General features: G+C 28.9%; 2 protein-coding genes across 2 annotated transcripts; both read left to right on the plus strand.

Annotated features, from left to right (window-relative positions):
* The first annotated feature begins 2494 nt into the window (after positions 1 to 2494).
* Positions 2495 to 6391, plus strand: LOC111309815 (psbP-like protein 1, chloroplastic). The gene is made up of 8 exons (XM_022908816.2): positions 2495 to 2735; positions 2852 to 2972; positions 3571 to 3651; positions 3967 to 4049; positions 4183 to 4305; positions 4387 to 4458; positions 5184 to 5280; positions 6013 to 6391. Exons 1-8 carry the CDS (start codon positions 2670 to 2672, stop codon positions 6114 to 6116), a joined length of 747 nt encoding a protein of 248 aa, XP_022764551.1. The 5' UTR covers positions 2495 to 2669; the 3' UTR covers positions 6117 to 6391.
* Positions 6392 to 20371: 13980 nt separating this feature from the next.
* Positions 20372 to 22082, plus strand: LOC111309513 (ankyrin repeat-containing protein BDA1-like). The gene is made up of 2 exons (XM_022908549.2): positions 20372 to 20968; positions 21053 to 22082. Exons 1-2 carry the CDS (start codon positions 20372 to 20374, stop codon positions 21890 to 21892), a joined length of 1437 nt encoding a protein of 478 aa, XP_022764284.1. The 3' UTR covers positions 21893 to 22082.
* The last annotated feature ends 882 nt before the right edge of the window (positions 22083 to 22964 follow it).

Below are 22964 nucleotides of genomic sequence, written 5' to 3' on the forward strand. Positions count from 1 at the left end.
CTATTCATAAAATGTTTATTGAAATAGTTTTTTTGTTTACAGTCTTAAATATAAAATAAATCAAATATGAACGAATTTTGTTATATTCATGATCTGTTTATTTAATTAACAATTTTTAAAATGTTGTTTATAATCGTTTATTAAACTCAATAAATGAATATAAAATAAATATATTGACAAAATATTTATAAAAAAATCTATTCATTTACACCTCATATGGCATTTTTGAATTTGAACATTGAATTTTCATAATAAAATCTTTATTTCTAATTATCAATGTGTATCTTTAAGAACTTAAAACTAATTATTTTGATTAAGATTGATCAAAATTATACATACACAAAGCTTTTCATAGGTAAAATATATCTAAACAGAATTTATGAATGTGTCAAAATCTATAATCTATTGAAAACATTGAGATCCATGTATGAGAAATGCAAGACAGAGAAATATAATTTTTTTTTATGTCTCCATTAATTATGTAGATATAATTCCATGTTTGAGAAATGCAAGACAGAGATGTTTCCTTTTAGATGGTTGTAGACTTTCTTGAATTATTGTACTCAAATATGGTGAAGTAGTTAAGCATAAGTGTGTAATCCAATTTGATTGAATTGATACAATATAATGAGAAATTTGAACTTGACTCAAAATTCATTAATCGAAATTCATTTGAATTTAATTAAATTTTAATTTTTAAATCCAAGCTTTACTTGAGATAAAAATTAATTATTTGAACTCTTTCGATTAATTTTATTTATTGAATAAAAATTGAGCTTGATTATCATAATTAATTTCAAGCTTGATTATTTAGATTTGAACTCGAATTAATATATATATATGTATATACGAGTAAAATAATAATTTTTAATTAAAATAATAAAATATATATTAAAATATTAACATCTAATTAGATTTTGAGATGTTTGAGTCAAAATTTAAAATATTCGAATTTGATGCGTTTGATAAATTGAGATATTCAAACTTGAATTCAATTTAACAATGATAAAATAAAATTTGAAATTTTTTTGAACCTAAATAATTTATGAACACTAATATATTACTTACACTCATAATTTAACATTCATGACAAGATTTGAAGTTGAAGTTCATTCAAAACAAGAGAAATATAAAGATAGGACCTTCAAGTTTGGTGGCTTTTTGCATTAATTATAGGCTCAAAATTGAAAATTTAAATCCTACAAAATGACAGTAGGAAATTTATCTAGGAGTATCTGTAATTTTTTTTTTAACCCATTATATCACAGGAAAATTTCATCTAGGTATCTAATCTTTGAATTATTCCATTAGAACATGGATGAAAAATCAAAATGAAATCGTTTAGAAGGTAGATTTTGATCAAAACATTCATTATCATAGCGTAAATTCAAAGGGAGAGAGAGAGAGAGAGAGAGAGAGAGAGAGAGAGAGAGAGAGAGAGAGAGAGAGAGAGAGAGAGAGTGCTGATTTCAAACGTTGAAAAAAAGACAATCGTCTGGTGTGTATGATAACAAGGAAAATCTAGAAAGCAATAACCTCCATTGAATTTGTATTATTATACAAAGAGTGGTTAGATAAAATGGATCAACTAATTCCAACAAATTTGCTTGGTTGACTTCAAAACCCATTACCAAAGTTGGTCAAACTTGAATGAATTCATCTAAATGAAAACAAAACATTACTTTTGGAAAAAAAAAAAAAAAGGGTAAATTTTGATTCCAAAACTTGTGGTGAATGACAATTTTATAATTTGTAGTACTGAAATTTGTTTCAAATAGAGTCTCCAGATCAGATGTTCATAAATAGGATCAGATTAAATTAGAGTCAAATTCATATTTGATATTAATAATTTATATATTTATTTAAATTTGATTTGATCAAAAATTTAGAATCTTAAAAATTTTTCAAACTCAACTTAAATTTAAAAAATAAATTCTAAACTACTCATGAAATTTAATTTATATCATAAAAAATAAAAAATGATAAATTAAGTTTAAAAATATTATATTTAATTCATACATAAAAATTCAAAATATATATTATACATAAAATAAAAATAAAAATTTAATTTAATATAATATATATTTTTAATTTATATATATGTAAATTAATTTATATATAATTTATATATATATAAAATAAAAAATTCATAGATATTGTATAAATTTAAGTTGGATTGAATTTAAATTTTAAATTTTTTATTTTAGGTTCAACTTAAAATTTAAATGTACTTAAAAATTATATTTTAAAATTTTAAATTAATTTTAATTTTTTATTTAAATTTTTTTAAATTTTGGAGGAGTCTTCAAATTTAGATGGTTAACTCGATTTTTAAACTGCTCTAATCTCGAGTAAACTAAACTTTATTTTATTTTCTTTATTTTCTTCCCCTAATAAAGAAACACAACCTAAGAAAAAGGTGGGTCCAAACCCACGACAAGCCTACCACATAAAAGCCTTTAAACGTGTGACGTTGTCTGAAATGCTTGCAAATCCACTTGCACAGTGTCTCAATGGATAAACTGATAATTTCATGGATGAGCTCTTAACCACAAAAGCACCAAACAATAATTCTACTCATTTTTTGCTTCTTGTTTTCTCTTTTTCAGCTTTTTTTGTTTTTGTTTTTCCCTTTTAGTAGTTCATGAACTGAAACACAAAATTAAACAATGGCAGCTTTGCAGAATTCACTGCCTTCTCTTCATCATACATTGTTCCTTAATGCTTTTCCTCAGGTTTCTTTTCATTAACATATTAATATGTTTGTTTTCTGCATTGGGTCTTTTTTTTTCTTTGTTTTTTAATTGGATATGAAGAGAATGGTGAGGCTTTTTTTTTTTTGGTTATATAGAAAGGATTGCAGAAGCATCATCATACTGCATTTCTTTGCTGCAAAAGAGGTGTTTCTGTTCGTGTAAAGGCTGAGCAGTCATCATCAGCTGCTGCTTCTTCCAGCTCTTCTCACTTTCAAGGTGAGTTTTGTTTGTTTTGAATTTTGTTGGTTTAATAATTCACTGTTAATGCAAGAAGCTGAAACTATTTAGGGGATATACCATTTGAATGTAGCTTGACAGGTGCAAGTGATTAAGAAATCGGGAAAATTTTGACATTTTCTAGGAAAATTTTGGTGATGAGAAATGGAAGAATTTACTAATATCAGCTGGCAAATGCCACTGTCAGAATGGTCAATTGAGCTAAGGACTGATGGCATTCTGTTCAATCTTTGAAAGTATTTCATTCAGAAATTGTGGAAGATTCTGTTCTTGAGAAATTTATTTTATGCTGAATGTCAGAGTGATGACTATGTCATTCTGTATTAGAATGTTGGGCATTGGTGCTTAGTGCAACCATTTAAATGCCTTAGTTGTTGGAATACAGACTAATTTTCTAGTCATTTGTTCATGTACTAGTTCGAATAGTTTTCGATTCTTTAGAGTCTGACCAATAAATAATTGTCCTGGTTCACACCAACATTAATCAAATTATTTTGATTAAATAGCCAGCAGCAAGATATATAAGAAGATTGGAAGTAGCCTATATTGTAAAGTTCTTTTATTCTTCATTTTGCAGATAGTTGTGGGAGACGCCAAATGATTGCTGCTGGCATCACTGCTCCTTTGGTTTCAATTGTTGACCGAACTTCTATTACATGTAAGTATTTTCATTTTTTTGAACCGAGGGCTTAACCCAATTGGTTAATGCAGCTACCTTTAAGAGGTGGAATCGAGTAGGTTTGGGATTCGAATCCCAACACCTGCGATACTTTTCACTATCCCCGGGCTGCGGCCTCTATGTACCAAAAAAAGTTACATTCTTTTTTTCATATGTATAGCTCATTGTCCATATCTTGTTGTTTCCTTCTTCTCTTTAAGCATTATAATCAATTCCATCTGCTATTATGCTATGCATTGCTTCATTGAATAATATTTTCTGATATCCTAAGAGGACACCTTTGATATGGTTCAGTTGCTGCAGAAACTAAAAAGGGATTTCTCCCAGTCACAGACAAGAAAGATGGGTACTCATTTCTTTATCCATTTGGCTGGCAGGTACTGTATTGTTGCTGCTGCTTTAGCGTTTTATTCCCTAATCCTTGTTTAAATCTTGTGCACGTAATTTTCTTATATTTAATTTGTTGGAAACCAGAATTGACAATGATTAGTCACCCTTGCAAGTTGGCAGGAAGTAGTTATTGAAGGTCAAGACAAGGTATTCAAAGATGTTATTGAGCCATTAGAAAGTGTCAGCGTGAATATGATACCAACCAACAAACAAGACATTCGAGACTTCGGTTCTCCACAAGAGGTTTGCCATGAATTCTCTATTACCATTATATTACCATCATATTTATAAGCAGGGTATGGTTCTCATTATAACTTCACACAGGTAGCTGAAACTCTAATCAAGAAAGTTTTGGCTCCTCCAACTCAGAAAACAAAGCTAATCGAGGCAGCAGAGGTGTGTTTTTAACATTGCTTGTTTGCTGCAAAGCTGGATTTCTTACCCTGCAAATATTTGGCTAATCTTGCTTTTCATATATAGTTCCTTTCCTATGCAACCTGGTTTGGTTTCATTACCTTTACCTTTTATAGTTGCATTTCCTCTATCATTGTCATATGTTGGCATACAAGTGGCAATGTTCTATTATGGGGTTTTCACTTGTTAAGGCTGTCTTCTATGTTCACTAGTGTGCCAAGCTGAGTCAATAATTTTTGGCTTTCCTGTGAAGCTGTCACTCAGAACTGCATAAAATCGATATGACAATCTCATGGATCTGCTCTTCTTCTGTACTTCCTTGCATGATATTCTCGTGGACGGAAGTATTGTAAATTCCATTCTGACCCAAATGGTTTCAGGATCCCCAGTACCTCTATGTTTCCTCTCCACCTTAGCATTCTCTACTACTTCAAAAGAGCATTTGGAACAAAAAGAAACTCCTCCTAATTCACTTAAAAGTTCAATTAGAACTGATCACTGCCATTGATGTAATAAGAATTTTGTCAAGTCTTGTTATCTGAATATAGCCTGAAGTAGAAAATAATCCTTCAGATTATTCTATGACGAAATACAGTCCATTTACCTGGCCCTGAAGCTACTATGTATAGGGTAATGTCATGGACCGTATTATAAACTTGTCCAAAACATTATTGACTGATTTGTTGTCTTTTTTATTTATCTTGCAGCATGATGTAGATGGAAAAGTTTATTATACATTTGAGTTTCTTACCCTGGCTCCAAACTACACTCGACATGCTCTTACTGCTGTTTCTATTGGAAATGGTATGAAACTAATTCCTAACATATGCATATGTTGTGCATGGTAATACACTTTTTTTATTGCATCAGTATGGTGTCTTACGTTTTAATTGGCAACAGAATGAAAGTAATTCATAATGCTATATATGAATAGCTTAAGCATTTTACCTACTGTTTCAAAGTAATTTGTTCGGTTGTGCAGCAAATTGCTTTAAATATTCAGTGAGATTAATTGCACTAGTATTTTCAATTGTTCTATGTTGTTTATGCATAGTGTCAACAAAAAGGTTTTCAGTTAAGTTCTTATTGTTTCTTTTACCGAAAACATGATGAGCGAGGAAGACAAAAAAGCATAGACATTGTTAAGTGGTGTTATCTCACGTCTATTAAGTCTTAAGTTGCATATGATCTTTTGTTCAAATTGAATCTCTCCGTTTATTGCTAATTGATTTTACTTTGAAAGTTTAACATGATATCAGAGCCTCTCCTACCATGATAAGTCTTCGATGCTTAGTGGTCTAGAACCCTACTGGAATTTGTATCCTGAGATCGTCAGATACCCGAGCTGATGATCTATAAATTGGAACCCAGCAGAGTGAATTGGGTGTTAATCTTTGTGCACCTGTTCATGCATTTGTTCATTCCATCATTTTCCTAGAACATATTTTTCTTATTATTATTATTATTTTTTAATCTCAAAATAATCAATCAGTTGCATATATAACATTGTGATGTCATGTTGTGTTGTCTCATCAGGTAAATTCTACACTTTGACAACTGGGGCGAATGAGAGAAGGTGGAGCAAGATGAAAGACAGATTGCTCACTGTCATAGACTCCTTTAAGATATTCAATGTTTGAAATCAGTAGTTCAAACTTTCATCATCAAATTGGGAAAAAAAAAAACTTACTTCTTGATTGTGAGCATCGGCTACTGCCAGATCTGGCCGCCGCCGGCCACATCTTCCAATCTTTTCTTTGGCCGATATTGCTAGTAGCATTCTTCATGGATGTTCAGCCTATGAAATATGGAAGGATCTTAAGGAACGTTTCAAACGGCGGAATGCTCCTATAATTTTTGAATTGAACCGCGATATTGCCAGCAAATTGAAATCTCTTTGAGATGAATTGTCAAATCTTTCTTCAATTTCTCATCGCTCTTGTGATGCATCAAAGTCAGTTTCTCATTATTATAATATAAAGATGATCTTATTATTATAGTAATCATCTTATTTGATTAATAATTATTAATTTTTAAAATTAAAAATTAATATATTTATTATTAATAAAAATCAAATATTATTTTATTCAAGTGCTAAAATTAATAATCATATCGGAGTAATAGTTACAAAACTTAATAATTTTAATGTTGTTTAATCATAAAAATTTGTAAAATATAATAATATTTTGTTAACATCTAACTAAATTATTAATCATAAAATGATATTTTATTAAGGGTTAATATTTAATTCACTGTCATTATAATTTTATATCTCCAAATCATATAATAATATTTTATTAATCTCGCTTATGAAATTTAAAAATTTCACTAATAAAAGATGAAATAATTTCTTTTTTTTTTAATTATAAAATATAGTAACATTTTGTTCTCTAACATTGAATTACAAAGGTTTCACAATCTCGGATATCTTACTATATGTAAACCAAAGGCAAGTAAATATGTTTTTACTTTTCATCCAACAGCGAGTACTATAGATCGAAGAAGTCATTGTTCACAAAATTAGCAACATGTTTAGCTCGATGCATGGAAGAGTATGCCAATCCACACCACAACACTTTAAATTTAACGAGTCGTATTTTCATATTTATTTATTTTATATTAATATATATATAAAATTTTATTATATTACAATTCGTATTAATATATCAAATATTATTTTTATTAAATTTATAAACAATTTTTATTAAAATTTTAAATAATTTTGTTTTCTTATTATTTTAGATTGTATTATGTTGTCGTTTTTAAAATTGACATGCTAATCATATCAGCCACTTACCAAGATTCATTGAGTCCTCCTGGAGGTGTCTGGCAAGGAGATTACACTAGTTCATCTACCTCAAATGCTAGCTTGAAGCCAACCAAAACTATTAATGTCACTAATGAAGGAAGGTCAATTTCACAAGCATTACACGATAAAGGGCCAACAGTAATGGGAACCGGAACTTTTTCTCATGTAGCATATGTCCATTTGTTAACAAAAAGGGTTCAATATTGGGGAATATTTATGAACTACTGTCTTGTTGAACTCAAACTGCTTTATGTTGGGCTTCATATTTAGGTATGATTTGTATTGATAAAGTCTATCTGGTTCAATGCAATGAAGTGCAAAAGACAATAAAATAAAAGTGCAAAAGCTATGGTAAACAAATAATCTTTTTCTTTAGCCAGGCTTTAGAAGCTTTCCAGTAAAGAATAATGTTAAACAGACATGTCCCTACATGATTTATTTTTTCTTTGCACATACGCTTAGCATCTTGGTCTGCATCAATGAAACATGAATAGGCCAAATATCATACAATTGAAAATATAATGGTGAAAATTGCATTAATGAAAATTTATTTTGTGGTATATAGGCTTTATTCTACATAATGCTTTTATTTTTATCAAAAGAAAATGTTTGAATCAGTAACCTATATTTGTTGGTTCATGCAATAATTCTCAATAGATAACATCTAATAAATTTAAAATTAAAATTTTAACAATTTTAACCTTTTTTCGTATCTTACGCTATGTGATAGACAAAATAAAAGTTTAAATAGTTAATTATAATTTTTTTTAATTTAAGTATCACATTAAAAAGTTTATAATAATTTAGGGGCTTTTGGGACATTATCCCAACTAAAATATTAGCTTTATATGCGCTGATTATTTGGTTCAATTGGTGCATATTTTCAACTTCTTACATAGTAAGTGCTTTAATCCATAATTAATTTAACCTTTTTTTTAAGTACATCTATGAAAGAGTTAGACCTAAATTCTCTAACAATTAGATTGCTTGAGTTATGTACAAAATTGTGAGTGGATTGCTGTGGTTTGCTAACTAATAAAAAAAAAAAAAAGCGAAGAAAAAAGATCTCTAATTATATATAGGTTCACATTTCCTTTTTTTATATTATCCTATGTTTCTTTATTATTCTTTCAACTGCTCTGGTCTTTTCTAGCAAATATTTTTAGTTTTCAGTAGCCTGAAATTTTGCTGCATAATTTATTATCCCCATTGTTATGGATTGGAGGATGATAGAGGCTGCACGAACAGGAAATATTAACGTTTTGTATGAATTAATCCAGGAAGATCCATATGTTTTAGAGCATATTGATCAGGTTCCTTTTGTTGATACCCCATTGCATGTAGCAGCCTGTGCTAGGCAAGTTGATTTTGTGATGGAGATGATGAACTTAAAGCCATCATTTGCAAGAAAGCTAAACCAATTACCAATCCACACCGTAACACTTTAGATCTAGTAATTCGTATATCTGTATTTATTTATTTCATATTTAACATATATAAAAAAATTATTATATCAGAATTCGTATTAATACATCAAATACAAAACATGTTTTTTTACGAGTTCACCCAGGGGTGTTTGGCGAGGAGATAACAATAGTTCATCTACCTCAAAAGTTAGCTTGAAACCAACCAAAACAAGTAATGCCACTAACGAAGGAAGGTCAATTTCACAAGCATTACACAATAAAGGGCCAACCGTAATGGGAACCCGAACTTTTTCTCATGTGCATTGGGGAATATTTATGAACTACTTTCTTGTTGAACAGAAACTACTTTATGTTGGGCTTCATATCTAGTAATAATCTGTACTGATAAAGTCTATCTGGTTCAAAGGAATGAAGGAGAAAACACAATAAAATAAAAAGTGCAAAAGTTATGGTAAACAAAGAATATATGTCGATTGTACAATCTTTTTCTTTAGTCATGCTTTAGAATCTCTCCGGTAAAGAATATTAAACAGACATGAACTTACATGTTCTGTTTTTTCTTTGCACATGCGCTTTGCATCTTGGTGTTTATCAGTGAAATATGAACAGGCCAAATATCATAGAATTGGAAATATAATGGTGAAAATTGCATTAATGAAAATTTATTTTGAGGTATATATGCATTATTCTACATAATGTTTCTATTTTTATCAAAAGAAAATGTTTGAATCCATAATTTATATCTCTTGATTCATACAACAATTCTTAATATGTAACATCTAATAAATCTAAAATTAAAATTTAAACCAGTCTAACCTTTTCTCGTATCTTAGGCTACAAGATAGACAAAATAGAAGTTTAAGTACTTAATTACATTTTTTTTTTGTTTAAGTATCACATTAAAAAATTTATAATAATTTAGGGGCTTTTGGGACATTATCCCAACTAAAATATTAGCTTTACATGCGCTGATTGTTTGGTTCAATTGGTGCATATTTTCTTACTAAAAATGTAACGTTCGATTTTTTTTTTAAATAAAAAAAAGCCATATATAACTTTAACAACGAGAAAAAAAAAATAGCAAATAACAGTAATAGAATGTGTAAAATATGAATTTCTCTGCGGTTAGAATTTGAGTTTCCATCTTTGACATCTAGAATTCCCATTTTAATTTGGATGAAAAAAAATTAAATTTGATAATTTGTGTCATCATATCATGTAAAATATTTTATTTGTATCGTATTTTATATGAAAATTTCATCTCATAATTTGCGTCGATATGAAAATATAAAATATAATTTTTTGATTTTATTAAATTTATTTATAATTTTTTTAAATTTTAAATCATGTTATCTTTATGTCTTATATTTATATTATTTTTATATCGTGTCATTATATCGTATTTCAAATTATTTGATCTAACAAAAACTATCTAACCAAAATACCACCATTGACTTACCTTGTAGCCTATATAACCTTTTGTACTTGGATGTAAAATGTAAATAGTATGTCAAAAATAATGTAAACTAGTGTGCTCCAAGGGAATAAATATTTTTTATTTTAAAATATAAATTATTTAATTTTTATTTTAATAAAATTATATTTATCTAACTCATTTAATCATTTAATTTTTGATTATTTTTTATAAAATATTATATATCAAATTCTATAAAGCAGTGGCAAAGGTAATTTAATAATGAAATTAATTTGCATCAACTTAATTGTTTCTCTAAGTGCTTTACTATATCATTGCAGGCAACTCCTTCAACGGAATATCAACTTCTTACATAGTAAGTTATTTAATCCATAATTAATTTAACCTTTTTTTAAGTTCATATATGAGAGAGGTAGACCTAAATTCTCAAAAAATTAGTTTGTTTAAGTCATGTACATAATTGTGAGCAGATTGCTTTAGTTTGCTAACTAATAAAAAAAAAAACCCTTATATTTGATGCATTATCAGTTTATAAATTTTATACATTATTAGTGAATCAGATGATGACATCAATGAGTAAATATCAACCTTTAAAATAAATATACAAAAATTAATATTTTTAAAAAATTTATTTATTAATGAAAATAGCATTATCCGATTCACTTTATTAATGAAGTGATATCATTTAATTCACTAACAATGTATATAATCTATACATTGAAAGGGGAAAGACTTAGATAAAGTTTTTTAGGTGAAGTTCATGAAGTTCTCTATTAGAAATGATTAAATGAAAACTAAGATAAAAAATCAAAATCGATAGATTGAAAGATATCATTACATAGATCAAGTGTACAAAGTTTGAAAAAAATTTGATATATATTTCAGTAAAAATGTTGACATAATTTTTACTGTTAAATAGATATCGATCAAATTTGAATTATAAACAATATTTTTAATAATTTTTTTTACATATTTTTTATATTTACATCGAACTCTATCAATTTATCGATTTTGATTTTTTATTAAAATTTTTATTAAATAATTTTTAAGAAAGAACTGTTAGGAATGTGAGGTCCAGTTCCATTGTTTAGCCAATTAAAAAGCCTAAAGCCTTTTGCCTTTGACCACAAAACAAAGCCCTACAAATAAAAGTGGAGGCTGTGTTTTTTTTTTTTTTTTTTTTGGCGAGAATTGTGTGGCGCCAAAAATTGAGAGAAAGAGAAAGAAAATAAGCCAGAAAAGATAAAAAGACAAGAGAGAAAGGAGAGTTAGTCGAACAGAAGTCAATCTGTGGTCTGATTGAGCTAAAATTTTATCAGCAAGTTTACAATTCAGTGTTCTATATTATGAATGATAGAAATCAGATTTGAAACTTTCCAAGAACAAATTCAAGGTGTATTTGTTGAGTTACCTATTTTGTGAGATTTCTTCAATTGTCTTTCTAGTTGTTAGATAGTTCTAGTTTAGCTATAAGAGAACTTTGTATATCCATTATTTGATAGTGAAGATTTTTTTAGTGATCCATGATTATTTTCCTCTACACTAGAAGGTTTTTCATGTAAATCTTAGTGTGCTTTATTTTTTTTTTTTGGGTTTTAGATTATTGATTGTTACCTATTGCTGTGGGTTTATTATGATATATTGCTTCTGTGTTTTTGTGTTTGTCACTTCAAGCTGAACAAGTGGTATTAAAGCATTGGTTATTTTGAGACATCAATACAGAAGCAACTCAGAATAGAAGTAAATTTTATTTGAGATCATGAAGAGTGATACAGGTTTCATGATAAAATTGACAGCATCAAATTATTCAATTTGAAAGCTTATGATGGAGGATCATTTATACTACAAAGATTTGTATGAGCTAGTATTGGGTGATTCAGCTAAACCAACAGATACAAAGAAAGAAAGCTGAAAGAAGCTAGGTAGAAATACACTGACCATAATAAAAAAATGGGTTGATACTAACATGTTTCATCATGTAGCGTAAGAGACAAATGCACAAATCGTTTAAAAAAAAATTGGTAACATTGTATGAAAGGAAAATAGGCATGAATAAAGTTATGCTTGTTAAAAAACTTGCAACTTTATAGTATAGGGGTGGACGATTGATTACAAAACACTTGAATAATTTTCAAGATATATTTAATTGGATAACTACTATGAAGCTTAAGATAAATGATGAAATGAAGGTGTTATTTCTTTTGGATTTATTGCCAGATAGCTAGAATACTCTAGTTTGTGACTGTTCTTAATTCAGCTCATGATTACAATATAATATTGAAAATAGTAAAGGATAATATGCTTAATGAAAAAGTAAGATGAAAAGATTTAGACCCTCAGAATCAAGCTTTTGTCGTAGAGAATAAGAGTAGAAACATCAACAAAGGTCAAAATTTAAAAGGCAATAGTAAGTTTAAACATAGGTTCAAGTTTAGAGATAAAGTAAATGCTTTCATTGTGGTAAACCGGGTCATATAAAGTGATATTGCAAGATCTTGAAGCAAGAGCAAAAAGATGAAAAAGGTAAGAGTTCAGATGATGGCAATATTACAGTAGTGAATTTAGATAGTGATTCAGGTATTTTAATTTGTACATATGGTGATTGTAATTATGTTAGTGATTTCAGTATTGAGTGGTTAGTTAACACATGAGTGACATATCATTATGTTCCTAAGAGGGAGTTGTTTACAACTTACAAAGTAAGAGACTTTAGTTGCACCAAGATGAGAAATAAAAATACGTCACAAATTATTGGGATTGATGATATTATTGTATAAACTAGTACGAGCTGATATTGTGTCATATTTCGGATATAAAAATGAACTTGCTTGCTATTAATGTCCTTAGGAAGGATATAAGAGTCGATAAAAAAATGTGTAGTGGAAGCTTCTTAAAGGATCTATGGTATTTGTAAGAGAAAAACTATGTTGCATAATGGATATAATTGAACAACAACCAAATAAATACCTTTGAGGATGATGCTTCAGTAAATAAGTGGCACAAAAGGCTGATACACATGAGTAAGAAGGGGTTATAGGTTTTGATAAGAGATCTCTCATTTCTTTGACTAAAGGTATATCTCTCGATTCATGTGATCATTGATTACATAACAAGCATCATAGAGTTTCTTTTCATAAAAGTTCTCAAAAAAAAGAAAACATATTGGAATTAATTCATTCTGATACATGTGGTCCCATTGAGGTTAAGTTATTGGGTGGTAACAGGTATTTTGTTAACTTTATTGATGATACTTAATGTAAGATTTAAGTATATATGTGGAAAAAAAATTAGGTATTATAGTATTTTAAAAAATTTCATGCAATGGTAGAAAGAATAATAAGATTGCCCTTGAAGTGTATTCATACTGATAAAAATAGAGAATACATATCCAAAAACTTTAAAAAATATTGCTTAAAGCATGGGATCGGGCATGAGATGACAGAACTTGAAACACTGCAACATAATGGTATAACTAAAAGGATGAACCATACATTATAAAAAAATTCAGATGTATATTGAGGATGACAAAATTACTAAAGCCATTCTATGGTGAAACAATCAACACATCTTGTTATTTGTTTAAAAGATCACTATTTATTTCTTCGAACTTTGATGTTCCAAAAAAAGTATGGATAGAAAAAGATGCTTCATACTCTTATTTGAAAATTTTCAAGTGTAAAGCATTCATGCATGTGTCGAAAGAGTAGAGATCAAAGCTTGACATTAAAGCCACACAGTGTGTATTTATAGGATATGGTGATGAAAAATTTGGTTACATGGTATAGTATCTAGTGAAGAGAAAAATAGTTAGAAGCAAAGATGTGGTCTTCTATGAAAAAAAAACTATAGCAAACCTTAAGAAAAGAAGAAGATTACATGGATTACTATTAAATGTGTTGTTTTAACATTGACAGGGGTACTATTGAAAAAAGCCATAAATGGTGAAAATGAGCAAGAGACAGAACTTTAAGATACAAATGAGCTAGCCACAATTAGTGATAAGCTAGATGCAATCAATTTTGAATAGAGGGAGCAATCTTCTCTACCAAAAAATATTGAGTAAGAAAAGCTACTTTCAACATTAGATAGTGTAGAGTATCAGTATAAAAGATATACCAGAAAGCATTGGCATCCATAAGGTATCCAAGTTCAAATTTTATTTTAGTTATTAATGAAAAGAAACCAAAGAACTTTCAAGATGCGTAAACTACTTTAAATAGAGAACACTGGTTAAAAGCAATGAAAGAAAAAATTGAGTTATTGTGAAAAATTGTACAAATGATCTTGTTAAACTTTTGAAAAAAAGAAAGTAATTGAAGAATAAATGGGTGTTCAAGCTGGAAAAAAATGGTGACAAATTAGTCAAGTACAAAGCTCGATTAATGGTGAAAAGTTTTTCTCAAAAATCCAGCATCAATTTTGATAAAATAATTTCTCTAGATGTGAAGAGGAGTTCAATTCGAGTGGTACTGAGATTAGCAACTAGTTTGAATCTTGAGCTTGAATAACCTGATGTTAAGACTGCATTCTTGTATGGTGATTTACAGAAAAATATTTATATGGATCAACCTGCGGGTTTTGAAGTAAAAAAGGAAAGAATACTTAGTTTGTAAACTAAAAAAAAGCTTATATGGCTTGAAACAAGCTCCAAGACAATGGTACAAAAAGTTTGATTATTTCATGATGATCTACAACTATAAAAAAATAGCAGCAGATTCTTTTGTGTATGTTAGAAAATTTTTTATGGTAACTTCATTATTCTCTTATTATATGTTGATGATATGTTAATTGTGGGACAATATGTTGGTATGATTCGTAGGTTGAAAGAACAACTGTCTAAGTTTTTTGACATGAAGGATTTAGGTCCAGTAAAGCAGATTTTCGGTATGAATATTTTTTGAGATAATAAAGGTGAAAACCTATAGTTGTCACAGAAAAAATATGTTGAACGAGTAATTAATAGTTCAATATGCAACATGCTAAATCAGTTAGTAGTCCACTTGTAAATAATTTTCATCTGAGTAAGAAATCTTGTCTGATGACTAAAAAAGAGTAACTAGCTATGTCTAGTATTTCTTATTCTTTTGTAGTTGATTTTTTGATAATATCTTATAGTTTGTACATGGCCTAACATTGCTCATGTGGTTGGTGTAGTGAGTAAATTTTTTTTTAATCCGAAAAAGATTCACTAAGAAATAGTGAAATAGATTTTTAGATATTAAAGGAGCACTTAAAACATATACTTTAGTTATAGAATTTCATAACCAATTTTAGAAAGGTTTACTGATGCTGACATAACAGGTCACTACAATAAATTAGGTCATTAGTGGTGCATTAAAAAATGTGTCTAAATATTTACTTTTCATCACCCTATATATTCCATGACAAAAAATTAAACGTCATGACATTCATCACGTTTGCACCGTCACTGAAAGTCTAATATGACGATAGTAAAATATTGTCACCTATGGTGAATCTATAGTGACAATAAAATAAAACGTCACTCTATGCTTTTTTTTATGACGTTAGTTTTCGTCAACTATTTATGAAGAAAAAGTCATCGAAGCTATATTCGTCACAAAAAAGAGAAAATATCAGATATATTAGTGACGAAAAGTAAATTGTTGTAGTATTAGTGACAAAATTATCATCATCAATGATTATAAGATAATGTCTACTATGACAATAAAATCAAACGTCACTTTATGTGTTAATTTTTGTGACGTTAGTTTTCGTTAACTATTTATAGACTAAAACGTCATTAAAGGCTATAATCGTCACTAAATAAATGATAAAATCTTATATATTAGTGACAAAAGGTAAATCGTCACAATATTGGTGACACAATTATCATCACAAATAATTATAAGATAATATCAAACGTGGCAATAAAATCAAATGTCACCTTATGCTTTTTTTTTTTATATGACGTTAATTTTCATTAGCTATTTATAAAGAAGAACGTCAGTGAAAGTTATAATCATCACAAAATCGTCATAGTATTGGTAACATAATTATCGTCACAAATAGTTGTAAGATAACGTCAAATGTGACAATAAAATCAAACATCACATTATACCTTTTTTAGGTGATGTTAGTTTTCGTTAGCTATTTATGAAAAAATGTCATTAAAGGCTATAATCGTCACAAAATAAATAATTAAATATGATATATTAGTGACAAAAGATAAATCATCAGAGTATTTGTAACATAATTAATGTTATTAAATCCTATATATAAAAGCATTTTTGTGGAATAATATAATGTAGTGTTCTTGCAAATCCACCAAATATTTAAATTGGTTTTTAAATGTATTATATTCTTTAAAGTCTACCTTAAAATCATATAGAAATAATATTATATAAAAAACAAAGAGTCATAACTATGAAATACGTAGTCATCAAAATCTTGTCTTCAAGCTCTTAATCTAAATCTTATGTCGAGGGTGATTGTATTGCTGGTGAGTTTGTATTACTTGAAGCTGTAATAAATAAATAATAACAAATATAAAAACAAACCATAATACACACAATAAGATCAAAACTAATATAAAAAAGAAGCTAATCCATTTTATACATATGAAATTTTTAAATAAGGCCTTACCATTTATTAAAGAATAGAACTTGTCAAAAAATTGACAAGTAAACTTCTCAATCTGCAATGTTGATACTAATCATAGGAAATAAACCAAAGATGGGTGGTTCATGTTTAAACAAGTAATCACTATTACCTAAAGCCTATTTTTGAATTAATTTGGGTAAATCATAGGAAAATTACAATTGTACCTGCTTTTAAGGAGCCTATGTTATTATCATACTTTGATATATCTTTCATCACAGGAATGACGTTTTCTCATCCAAATCAAGACAAAAAGGAAAAAGTTGTAATAATAACTTAAACTAAGATATAAACATGCAAACAAATAAAGCAGAAACACAAAGATATAGCATAGGCAGCCATATCAAATCAAGAATCACAATAATCGAGCAAGGGCCCTTTGTTAGAGAATTTGGAGATGAAGCTTCCCCTTTATAGATATAGTTGTAACTTGTTAGAAGGTGAAATTTGTAGTAGGACTATAAGAGTTTTTGTAACTTTGAAATTGACAAGTAAACTTTATCAAGACTTAGCCAAAAAAGAAAAATCAAATGATTTTTAAAAACTGAGTGATAAAAAAGTACCAATTCTCACTTTTGAATTAGGTATCAAAGAAAGCCTAGATATATAATGCTTGCAACATCACAACCACAACAAAATCAATGTACCAAAAAGTACCACCAACTGGATATATAATGCTTGCAACATCACAACCACAACAAAATCAAGTATATACCTAGAAATTGGGGGATGGGCACTTAGATTCCAGCAGCTGCTAAAGCATTTGTCATAGCTTCAATTTGAACTTGAAAAAATCCAAAAGTTGACTTATATTGCTGAAGTTCTTCCTATGTCTTTTAAGACTTTCTTCTAAGTCTGCAGCACTCAAAGATAAGGTTTTAGCATTAGGTTTAGGCCCGTATCCAAGTCCTTTAATGTATCTCGACCTAGTACCAAGCATTTCATCCACTATAGCATTAACAGTTTTAAGTTTTGTTCATTCTTCAGTAAAAACTGATTGTAACTCCACCATTTTTTCCTAGCATTTAATTGGAATCTTGGTTAACTCAAAGAACTATACTACAATAATAAAATTATAACTCTTAATTTGAAATTTCTTACATAGGCTGCTTGAGCTTTAGGTGTTGACCATCTTTTATTTTCTGAGTAATGAGTTGTCTTAAAAAATTTCATCCTATTAGGTTCTTCATCATCCTTGCGCTACAAAATTGTATATACAATAAAAGTGTTTATGACAAAAAAAGTATTTAAATAGAAAAAAATGGTGTTGAACAATATTTTTTAACTTAAAAACTTACCATGGAATAACGACTAGTCACAAAGGCCCTCGATCCTTGGTTATGGGTTAACTTGACATTTTTTCTAACTCTTGCACTTGTTTCACACCTCTTCTTCATTTCAAAAAGAACGAAAAAATATCAATATATTGATGTTTAATATTTGAGAAGAATTAATAATTGTTATTAATTGCCTTAAATAGTTAAACATAATTGCTAATCTAATATCAAAGCATGAAAAGTTAAGAAAATAATAAGAAAAAGCAAGCTTTCATTTGGTTTTTGCTTCGTTTGAATAATTGTTATATATTGATGTTAAGCATGAAAACTTAAGAAAATAATAAAAAAAGATTACCATATATCAATTAAACATAAAAGTGAATAAGAAAATAACCTAGTATTCAGGATCACTAAACAAATCACAAAGCCGTTTATCGAATAACATCACTTGAAATCTATTAGGAAAATTCATCACAGATAAATTTTTAAATTAGTGACAAAATTTAAATGTCACATAAAATAAAAAAACGTCATAAAAAAATTTCCCTTCAATTAAATTTAGCAGTAAAAATTTGTGACATTTATATTATCGTCATACACCACTATATATTGACTTAATGAAATTGTAATATCGTTAATTGTTAAATAAAGTGTTCAATTTATGACAAAAATTAATAATGTCACCTAAAATCTATTAGAAAAATTTCATCACAGATAAAATTTTAAATTGGTGACAAAATTATAATGTCACCTAAAATAAAAATGTCACAAAAATATTTCCCACCAAATAAATTTGGCGGTAAGATTTTGGTGACATTATCATGTGACAATTTTATATCTCGTCATATGAAATATCAAAACAATATAAAAGGGTGACGAAATATATTTTTCATCACCTATTACATACTTTGCGTGACAAAATATAATGCGTCACTTAGAAAAAATGTCACAAATTGCTAGATTTATTGTAGTAGGTGATCTTGATGATAAGAAATCTATTTTAGGATATTTGTTCACTTTTGCAGGAGGAGCTGTATCATGGCAGTTTCAGTTGAAGAAGTGTGTTATCTTGTCAACTATAGAAACTGAGTATGTTGCAGCAATCGAAGCAGGTAAAGAAATGTTTTGGATAAAACATTTTCTTCTTGAATTAAGGTTGAATTAAAAAGAGTATAGTGTATTTTATGATAGTCTGAGTGCATTAGATTTGAATAAGAATGTCATGTACTATATTAGAACAAAGTACATTGATGTTAGATATCACTAGCTACATTCGTTGATTAAGGAACAGTAGATGCAGTTAAAGAAAGTCTATACTGATGAGAATGCAGTAGATATGTTGACTAAAACACTTTCTAGGAAAAAACTTAAGCCTGTAATAACTTGGTCAAAATGTGTTTCCTAGCTAAGGTAAGTTCAAAATGAGATTGCTATGGTGACAAATCTCCTCCTAATGGGGTTGAAGGGGAAGATTGATAGGAATGTGGGATTTAGCCCATTGTTAGCCAATTAAAAGTCCCAAATCCTTTTGGCTTTAACCATGAAATAAAGCCCTACAAATAAAAATATAGGTTGTGTTTTCTTTTTCTTTTGTAAGAATTGTGTGGCATGTAAACCTGAGAGAAAAAGAAAGAAAAGAAACTAGAAAAGATAGACAGAAAAGAGAAAAGGGAGAGTTGGTTGAATAGAATTTGATCTGTAGTCCTATTAAATTGAAATTTTGTCAACAAGTTTAGGATTTAGCGTTGTACATTTTGAATGGTGAAGATCATGTTTAAAGCTATTTAGGAACAAATTCATGGTGCATTTGTTGAGTAACATATTTGGTGAGATTTCTTCAATTATCTCTTTAATTGTTGGTTAGCTCTGGTTTTAGCTAGAGAAAAATTTGTATATTTATTATTTGATAGTGGAGATTTTCTTAGTGGTCTGTGATTTTTTTCCTTTACACTGAAGGGTTTTTTTACGTAAATCTTAGTGTGTTTTATTTTTTTTGTATTTTGGATTATTGATTATTATCTATTGTTATGAGTTTATTGCGATATATTACTTCTACATTATTGTGTTTGTCACTTCAAGCTCAATAAAAACTTCATAAGCTTTACTTAAAAAACTTTATATAAGTTTTGTCTACATTGAAAATGCATCAAATATAAACCCATAAAAAAAGAAAAGAAAAGCGAAGATTTCTATATATAGGTTCGCATTTCCTTTTTTAGATCATCCTATGTTTCTTTATTATTATTTCAACTGCTCTAGTCTTTTCTAGCAAATTTTATTAGTTTTCAGTGGCCTGAAATTTTCTGCATAATTTATTGTCCCCATTGTTATGGATTGGAGGATGATAGAGGCTGCACAAACAGGAAATATTAACGCTATGTATGAATTAATTCAGGAAGATCCATATGTTTTAGAGCATATTGATCAGGTTCCTTTTGTTGATACCCCATTGCATGTAGCAGCCTGTGCTGGGCAAGTTGATTTTGTGATGGAGATGATGAACTTAAAGCCATCATTTGCAAGAAAGCTTAACAAAGGTGGGTTTACCCCCATGCACTTAGCTTTGCAAAATGAAAAAATACAAGTAGTGCTTCAACTCCTGAAGGTTGATAAAGGCCTCGTTCGTGTCAAAGGGAGGGAGGGACTGACTCCTTTGCATCATTTAGCTCGAACTGGAAACCTTGATCTTTTGATAAAGTTTCTTGATGTCTGTCCCGAGGCTATTGAAGATGTGACTGTTCGAGATGAAACTGCTCTCCATCTTATGGTTAAAAACGACATGTTTGAAGCTTTTGAAGTCTTGGTGGGGTGGCTTCTTAGGAGCCGCCATGCAGCTTCCCAACGTTGGGAAGAGGAACTACTGAGTTGGGGGGACACTGAAGGCAACACTGTTATGCACATTGCAGTTATCAGAAATAGACCCCAGGTATATATGCTAGCTATCCCATTATTCCCATATATCCATTCCAATTGACTTATGTATATCATGGCTAATTAACGTATTTACCAGGTGGCAAAAACATTGGTGGAAAATTTTCATCATGACTATATCAATGCCAAAAATTTGGAGGGCTTAACTCCTGTAGATATCTTGTTCTTAGAAGGGGATCAAAGGCAAGCCGATTCAGAGATTTTTAACATGCTAAGTAATGCTGGAGGTTTGCGTGGTTCCTTTCTTCCCCAAGATCCCAACTCTTCAATTGCTTCGTTCAAATCAAAGATGTCATGTTTACAAAAACTCGCAACAGCTGCTTCTCGAGGAAAAGAGGATATCCCAATTGAAATGCGCAACGCATTTTTAGTAGTTACTGTGTTAATTATAACTGCCACTTTCGATGCCTCTTTAAATCCTCCAAGTAAGAAAGATAATTCACATGGATCTGAATCCTTATCAATTATGACGGTTGTTTTTTATGAACTTGTAAGTGGAAGAACTGTTGATCTGATGGCTTGGCTGTACAACACTGTAATCTTTTGGGCTGCCATTGGTTTAACAGCATATCTCCTCCCAAGTCGTACAATCTGTATGCTTCTTCTCATGACACTTTCTCTTTTTGGCTCCTGCTATACGCTTTTATCGGCTTCCGTATTCTACCAACTGCTCCGTTCTGGCGAAAGTACTAAACCGTCGGAGATTTGGTACCATGTTTTCCGCATTTTGAGTTACTGTTTCTCGTCGTTAATTTCTGTCCTAGTGGCCTACCGGATTGCCCATTATGTTTTCCATAGGTTTATTCCTAGAAGAAAGATTTTCTACCTCGTACATGTTCTTTCCCTTGTGTGTATTGCTGCTTTTACTCTTACTCCGACTGTAATTTTCATCGAAGTTGTATTTAAGTATGTATATTAGTAGTCACTTGGGAAGTGGGCAGAAATTTCGAAAAAAATGCTTATTTGGTAAAGCTGGATGATTCCTTCTCATCTCCTTTTGATCTGATCTTAACCTAAGGGAGTCGTCATTGAAGTTAGCTACATTTTATTGCTTTTGTATTTGAGGTACTGTAAGCTGAAATCTGGTTAATGATAGTATAATGGTGTTTGACCCTTTTCTTGCAACTAGTCATTTTACACGTGCATGCATCACGGTAATGATAATACTATAGATTAATAATATTTATTTGAAATGAAATTTTGTTAAGATAATTAAAATTTTACTTTTTCAATAGTAAATAATTGTTTACTGTAAAGATAATATTCATCAATTAATTTTTCAATAGTAAACAATTGTTTAATGTAAAGATAATATTCATTAATTAATTATTACAATGTTATAAAATTTAAAACTTAAAATTTTTAGTCATTACATATTCAAGGGCGGAGACTCATGAGGTCTAGTGGGGCTCAAGCTCCCACTGAGACAAAAATATATTGAAATTGTATATGTTTTAAATAAAGTTCAAAAAGCTGATTCAATTTATTTATTTGTTATTGAAACTATTATTGATTTTATTAATTGTCATTATCGAAAAAATGTTTTCAGCAATAAACATTTTGAATATTCATTTACATAATTGAATAGAAAATCATTGGTTAAATGATAGCCTAGTTCATAAGGAAAATAGATTTTTAGTGACTTTTTTTTTTAATGTTTAACAACGTTTAAAAAAAAAAAACACTGCTAACTTAAATGGTATTTGTGCATAAAAAACCATTAAATTTAGTGATTTTTTACGCACAAACGCTGTTAAATTTATTAATTAATAATGTTTGTGTCAGAAAATATCACTAAATTTAGTGATATTTTTGGACACAAACATCGCTAATTTTGTAATTTAACGGCGTTTTTAACTACAAATGCTGCTAAATTAAAAATTTTTTTTATTTCTTTTAATATTTACTACTATAATTAAATAAAAATTGAAAGAAATAAAAATGAATTTAAATTTATAAACTAGATATTATAAATATTTAAATACCTAAAT

The sequence above is a fragment of the Durio zibethinus genome, chromosome 19 (assembly GCF_047325235.1).
Source record: "Durio zibethinus cultivar Kanyao isolate XHJ-2024 chromosome 19, ASM4732523v1, whole genome shotgun sequence".
Classification (NCBI taxonomy): Eukaryota; Viridiplantae; Streptophyta; class Magnoliopsida; order Malvales; family Malvaceae; genus Durio; species Durio zibethinus.